Consider the following 7045-nt stretch of genomic DNA (forward strand, 5'->3'; position numbering starts at 1 on the left):
AAAATTAGCCGGGCATGGTGGTACATGCCTGTAATCCCAGCTACTTGGGAGGCTGAGGCAGGAGAATCGCTTGAACCAAGGAGGCAGAGGTTGTGGTGAGCCAAGATTGCGCCACTGAACTCCACCCTGGGCAACAAGAGCAAAACTCCGTTTCAAAACAAACAAACAAAAAACAGACAGGATGTCACTATATGGCTCAGGCTGGTCTCAGACTCCTGGCCTCAAGCCAGTATTGGGATTACAGGTGTGAGCCACTGTGCCTGGCTGCTATTATTATTATTATTAATTTTTTATTTTATTTTATTTTATTTGAGATAGAGTTTTGCTCCATTGCCCAGGCTGGAGTGCAATGGCGTGATCTCTGCTCACTGCAACCTTCACCCCCCCAGATTCAAGTGATTCTCCTGCCTCAGCCTCCTGAGTAGCTGGGATTACAGGTGTGTGCCACCACGCCCGGCTAAGTTTTGTATTTTTAGGAGAGACGGGGTTTCACCATGTTGGTCAGGCTGATCTTGAACTCCTGACTTCATGATCCACCTGCCTCAGCCTTTCAGTGTTGGGATTACAGGTGTGAGCCACTGTGCCCGGCCCGTTACTATTAGTTTATTTATTTATTTTGTTTTGTTTTTGAGATGGAGTTTTGCTCTTGTTGCCGGGGCTGGAGTGCAATAGCACCATTTCAGCTCACTGCAACCTCCACCCCCCAGGTTCAGGCATTTCTGCCACTTCAGCCTTCCAAATAGCCAATATTACATGCATGTGCCACCACGCCATGCTAATTTTGTATTTTTAGTAGAGACAGAGTTTCACCATGTTAGTCATGGCTGGTCTCGAACTTTTGACCTCAAGTGATCCACCTGCCTTGCCCTCCCAAAGTGCTGGGATTACAAGAGTGAGCCACTGTGCCCGGCCTGCTGCTATTATTATTTTTACTGGGTATCGCTGTGGGCCTTCCCACCCCCAACCCTTTTCATTCCTCAGTGCCCCGCCTCTACCCTGAGAGGGCTGAATTCCACATTTTGCTTTCTTGTTTTTTATTGTAAAAGTTAATATCCATGGAGAAAACCACACAAGCCAATTCAGTATACTTTTTTTTTTTTTTGACGGAGTCTCACTCTGTCATCCAGTCTGAAGTGTAGTGGCATGATCTTGGCTCACTGCAACCTCTGCTGCCCGAGTTCAAGTAATTCTCCTGCCTCAACCTCCCAAGTAGCTGGGATTACAGGCATCTGCCACTGCACCCAGCTAATTTTTGTATTTTTAGTAGCAACGGGGTTTCACCATGTTGGCCAGGCTGCTCTTGAACTCCTGACCTCATGATCCACCTGCCTCTGCCTCTCAGAATGCTAGGATTACAGGCGTGAGCCACTGTGCCCAGCCTTTTTTTTTTTTTTTTGAGACAGAGCCTTGCTCTGTCGCCCAGGCTAGAGTGCAGTGGTGCCATCTCGTTCACTGCAACTTCTGTCTCCTGAGTTCAAATGATTCTTATGCCTCAGCCTCCTGAGTAACTGGGATTACAGGCGTATGCCACCACGCCCAGCTAATTTTTTTGTATTTTTAGTAGAGGCAGAGTTTCACCATGTGACCAGGCTGGTCTCTAACTCCTGGTCTCAAGTGATCCACCTGCTTAGGCCTCCCAAAGTGTCAGTATACATTTTGTTGTTGTTTTGAAATGGAGTCTTGCCCTGTCATCCAGGCTGGAGTGCAGTGACACGACCTTGGCTCACTGCAACCTCTGCCTTCCAGGTTCAAACAATTCTCCTGCCTCAGCCTCCTGAGTAGCTGGGATTATAGGCACCCACCACCACGCCTGGCTAATTTTGTATTTTTAGTAGAGATGGGGTTTCACCATGTTGTTCAGGCTGGTCTCGGACTCCTGATGTCAGATGATCCACCTACTGTATGCTGGGAATACGGGTGTGAGCCACCACACCCTGCTGGTGTCCATATACATTTCAATGAACAGTTATAATGCAAACATCCAGGTAACCACCACCCCTGTCAGGAAGTTGTACATTACATTGTGGTTTACCCTCTAGTTGCCATTTTCCCCTGTGTGCCTCCTCTAGACCAAGCCAGTGGCGTTTGCCGTGCGGACAAATGTGGGCTACAATCCGTCTCCAGGGGATGAGGTGCCTGTGCAGGGAGTGGCCATTACCTTTGAGCCCAAAGACTTCCTGCACATCAAGGAGGTGAGTATCTGGAGGGAGAGCAAGGGAGTGGGTGCCAGGGGACAGGCAGCCAGAGTGCTAGTGGACAAAAGACTTCTGAGCCAAGCAGAGCCAGGCTGAATCTGCTGTGTGACCTTAGACAAATCTCTCCACCTCTCTGAGCCTCTTAATTTTCTACTGGAAAAATGGGGTGGTAATGCTTAGGTCAGAAGGTTGTCGGGTTTGTCAGGGGGCCCGAACTGGTGTGGCGGTGTGCCAGGGACATGCAGGTGTCTGCATTTACTCAAGTGGCCTTTCTAGAGTAGGGTGGACACATGGGGAGAAGAAGGACTCTCAGAATTGCACGGGGCTGGTGGCAGGGTGGTCCATGGCCAGAAAGCATGCTGGTCCTGGAGTTGTCCTGAGAATTGGCAGCTCCATTCAGAGGCTAGAGCCGGGGCTGGGGATCTTTGAGGGTGCCACCCCTGGGCAGGGAGGCGAGTCTGGGCGTTTCCCCTGGAGAGTGACTGCTAGCTTGCCCCTGCAGTTTCCCTCTTGCTCTTTCCATCTACCTGCCATGTTCTTTGCAGAAATACAATAATGACTGGTGGATCGGGCGGCTGGTGAAGGAGGGCTGTGAGGTTGGCTTCATTCCCAGCCCCGTCAAACTGGACAGCCTTCGCCTGCTGCAGGAACAGAAGCTGCGCCAGAACCGCCTCAGCTCCAGGTGTCTGGGTGGGGCAGGGGAAGGGGGTGCTGCCAACCCCAGGAGAGGCCATACAGCCTGGACTAGGCCTCAGTGGTTGCCCCTGGCCCTGAGGGCACAGAGCTGCCTGTAGCATCACCAGTGGGGCTGGAGCACCTCCAGGGGTGCCCCATGTGAGAGGATGAGATCCCCCCACGCCCACCTCTTTGCTCACAAGCTCGGTTTGCCTTTGCCCACACAGCAAATCAGGCGATAACTCCAGTTCCAGTCTGGGAGATGTGGTGACTGGCACCCGCCGCCCCACACCCCCTGCCAGTGGTAAGAACCATCGCCATGCAGAGGGTTGGGGAGGAGCTCCTGGGTGGGGTGGTCTCCCAACTCCCTGACTCCTCCTTTCCCTGCAGTAGGAAACACCCCAATCCTGAGTCCCCCAAGCACATGCAATGGTTCCCCCTCCATGAAGAGTAGGATACCCCTCAAGCTGGGCCTGTCATGTCTCTCCTCTCCCCTTTCTTTGGTAGCTCCATCTCTCTGCCTGATTCCCCTGCCCCGTCCCCATTCATTTCTCCCAGCCCTGTTCCATTCACCTCTTCTTCTTTCTTTTTTCCCCATCCCCATCCCTGCGTTCTGTACTTGTGTCTCCACGGTCATCTCACTCCTTCTCCCCACCTCGCCTCCCTCCTCCCTCTCTCCTGACTCTCCGGTCCAGGTAATGAAATGACTAACTTAGCCTTTGAACTAGACCCCCTAGAGTTAGAGGAGGAAGAGGCCGAGCTTGGTGAGCAGAGTGGCTCTGCCAAGACTAGTGTTAGCAGTGTCACCACCCCGCCACCCCATGGCAAACGCATCCCCTTCTTTAAGAAGGTAATTCTCACTGTGTTCTTGCAAAAGGTGGGGGAGTCAGGGCCAGCACTTTGGTGGAGGAAAGGGGGCTGGAATGGATTCAGATGTGGTCTGTTCTGTGGGTGGAGGGAAGGGTAGCATGGGTACATCCCCCTCCGCACACAACTCCGCCCTGGCCCGATCTCCAGGAAGGAGATCTTGCCCCTGGAAGGTTGCCCCCACACCTGGGGCAGCAGGGTTTGGTGGTCATGAACCGTGACCTCTCCCCTCACTCCTAGGGGCCTGCTCCGGTGTTGGCATCTATCCTGGCATGTGAAGCAGGGCATGGGATGGCATTCCTTCTTTGCCCTTTTTTGACTGGGTGGGCACATAGTGGATGGGGGGACTGCTGACTGCAAAGCAAGACAGTTAAGGGAACCCTTAAAATGGGCAGGTTGGCATGCACTGGGGGCAGGAGGTGGGCACCAAGGTAGGGGCTGTCAACCTCACCAGCTCTTTTCCAAGACCCAGAAGAGGGTAGGATATGTCTGAATATTCCCACATCCACTGGACTGTCAGTCCTGCTCCCAACCCTGATCCAGGGCCACCTCTGGCTCCCCCTTGGCGTGGGGTCCCATTCCCCATCTCTGGCTCTGTCTGTCACTAACACGCATGCCCTGTTATCTCTCCTCGTCTGCCCGGCTCTCCCTCCCTCTCTTGTCCTGGCTCTTGCCTTGCCCTCTGCCCCTGCCTGGGTCCCCTTCCCTCTCTCCTCCCCCTTCCCTCTCTTGGCAATCTCTGGACCCAGCCAAACAGAAGCAGAAGTCGGTGAGTATCACAGCTTTCTGTGTCCTCCTCCCCACTCCCTGGGATGAGCTAGGGGGACCTTCTAACACCCATTCCCACATCTGCCCCCCATTTTCCCCACCTTTCCTGGTTCTCCCTGGCCATCCCTCCCCATCCCCACCCTGATCCCCACATCTGGGCTCTGGGACAGGGTGGGGGAAGGCTGCATGGGGGAGCCTGGCATCTGGGGGAGAGGATCTAATATCATCTCCACTTTGGGGTTTCCCCTCCCTGCTTGCCCCCCAGACAGAGCATGTGCCCCCCTATGACGTGGTGCCTTCCATGAGGCCCATCATCCTGGTGGGACCGTCGCTCAAGGGCTACGAGGTAGGACTCCCTAGAGGGGAGTGGACGCAGAGGGGCCTTAGAAAGATTTTCAGACCCCAGAGAGATCCCCTAGAAGGGCCCAGATCCCAAGGCATCTTCCCCGGAGGGCTACAGACCTTCAGAGAGAACCCCCAGGGGGCCTAACCCACAGGAAGACCCACACAGAGGAGCCCCGTCACCCAAAGAAACCCCCAGAAGAGTCCTCCCAGAGATGCCACTTACTTGGAACCAGAGACCCCAGTGGAGACCCCTCAGACCCAGACCCCCGCCCGCCATAAAGTCCTGTTCAGAAGAAAGTGGAACATGAGGGTACAAATACCCAGCTGCTCAGAGTCTGAGTGGCTTTAAATGCCTGCCTTCTCCTCCCTCCCTCCCCACAAACCCCCACCCCCAGGTTACAGACATGATGCAGAAAGCTTTATTTGACTTCTTGAAGCATCGGTTTGATGGCAGGTAAGACCCTGGGAGCTGCTCCTCGCACCTGCCATTGCTCTCTGCTGCTGGGGATGGGCAGGATGCCTCAAATCACAATCCTGGGACTGAGGAACAGAAGGCGGGCCTGGAACTGGGGAGTGGGCAGGGCATTCCAGCCCACCCTGATCCCTGACTCCCCTCTTGCCCCATTCCCCAGGATCTCCATCACTCGTGTGACGGCAGACATTTCTCTGGCTAAGCGCTCAGTTCTCAACAACCCCAGCAAACACATCATCATTGAGCGCTCCAACACACGCTCCAGCTTGGGTGAGCCCACCCCTGCTGTCTTCACTCACCCTTTCTGGGCTGGACGTGGGAGGGGTGGGAGTTAGTGGGCAGGGCCATCTCCAGAAGCGTTCCCTCCACCTACTACCTCCTGGGAGGCCACCTGACATTCCCCCATCCACATGACTCCGTGCCCCCAGCTGAGGTGCAGAGTGAAATCGAGCGAATCTTCGAGCTGGCCCGGACCCTTCAGTTGGTTGCTCTGGATGCTGACACCATCAATCACCCAGCCCAGCTGTCCAAGACCTCGCTGGCCCCCATCATTGTTTACATCAAGATCACCTCTCCCAAGGTGGGTGCAGGAGCCTGACCCTGGCCGGGACAGCATGGTTTAAAAGGAGTGCTCTGGAGTCGGGCTGCTTGGGTTTAAATCCCAGCTCCATGGCTTACTAATTGTGTGACTTAATCTACCCAAGTCTTAGTTTCCTTCTCTGTAAAGCTCCATGGTATTGTCAAGTGTTTCAACCTCATATAAATGTATAGCACTTAGCAAATGGTCTGATACAACACGTTAGCTATTATTTACTATTATTAGGGTCATGCAGACCAGTCCCCTGTCTCCACTCTGATTGACCTCCCACCCTTGGACTGAAAGAATTCTGTGCTTTTTGTTCCAGTGCCACCATTTACTTGGCAGTTGGGAGGTCTTTCTTTTCTTCTTCTTCTTCTTTTTTTTTAAAGTCAGGGTCTTGCTCTGTCACCCAGGCTGGAATGCAGTGGTGCGATCATGGTTCACTGCAGCCTCTACCTCCTGGGCTAAAGCGATCCTCCCACCTCGGCCTCCCAAGTAGCTGGGACTAGTGGGTAGGTGTCCACTACCATGCCTAGCTAATATTTGTATTTTTTAGAGACAGGATCTAGCTGTGTTGCCCAGTTGCTTTACTCTCTCGATATCAACCCTTTTTGCTGCAGTGTCCTCATTTGGACTTTGATAGAGGGGGAATCTGCAGGAAGGCTGCCTTACTTTTTCCTTGTATTGCAGCACCATTAACTTTCCCTTCTAGATGCCAGTGGGGATCTGAGAAACATGGAGGAAGAGTTGAGGTGAAGGATTTGAAGTTAGAAGACAGCATGGGCTTGAAATTCTAGCTCTGATTGATTTATGTATTGATTTATTGTTACTGTTGGTTTTTCTTACTGAACTTGGAAACTTGGGGGAATTATTTAGCCTCTGATTCTCTATTTCTTCACCTATAAAGTGGAGTTATAATCCCTCTCACGTTGTTGTTGAGAGGAATGGTGTAAGCAGCTCAGTACACTCTCTGATTTATTTATTTGTTTTTTTTTGAGACGGAGTCTCGCTTGTCACCCAGACTGGAGTGCACTGGCGCGATCTCGGCTCGCTGCAAGCTCCACCTCCTGGGTTCACGCCATTCTCCTGCCTCAGCCTCCTGAGTAGCTGGGACTACAGGCGCCCGCCACCACACCCGGCTAA

The 7045-nt window shown here is 53.2% G+C and overlaps 1 protein-coding gene across 3 annotated transcripts in view; it reads left to right on the forward strand.

Annotated features, from left to right (window-relative positions):
- CACNB1 (calcium channel, voltage-dependent, beta 1 subunit) overlaps positions 1 to 7045 on the forward strand; it is a 29552-nt gene that overhangs the window by 14038 nt on the left and 8469 nt on the right. For 2 of the 3 annotated variants that reach the window (XM_011929924.1, XM_011929926.1), the window contains exons 4-11: positions 2070 to 2192; positions 2741 to 2877; positions 3098 to 3174; positions 3566 to 3720; positions 4771 to 4851; positions 5246 to 5304; positions 5483 to 5592; positions 5751 to 5902. In XM_011929924.1, the coding sequence (XP_011785314.1) occupies positions 2070 to 2192; positions 2741 to 2877; positions 3098 to 3174; positions 3566 to 3720; positions 4771 to 4851; positions 5246 to 5304; positions 5483 to 5592; positions 5751 to 5902 (894 nt within the window). Of the gene's footprint in view, positions 1 to 2069; positions 2193 to 2740; positions 2878 to 3097; positions 3175 to 3565; positions 3721 to 4486; positions 4507 to 4770; positions 4852 to 5245; positions 5305 to 5482; positions 5593 to 5750; positions 5903 to 7045 lie in introns of all 3 variants that reach the window. The other variant, XM_011929925.1, reaches the window with a different exon arrangement.

Source organism: Colobus angolensis, unplaced genomic scaffold, assembly GCF_000951035.1.
Source record: "Colobus angolensis palliatus isolate OR3802 unplaced genomic scaffold, Cang.pa_1.0 Scaffold83, whole genome shotgun sequence".
In the NCBI taxonomy this organism is placed as follows: Eukaryota; Metazoa; Chordata; class Mammalia; order Primates; family Cercopithecidae; genus Colobus; species Colobus angolensis.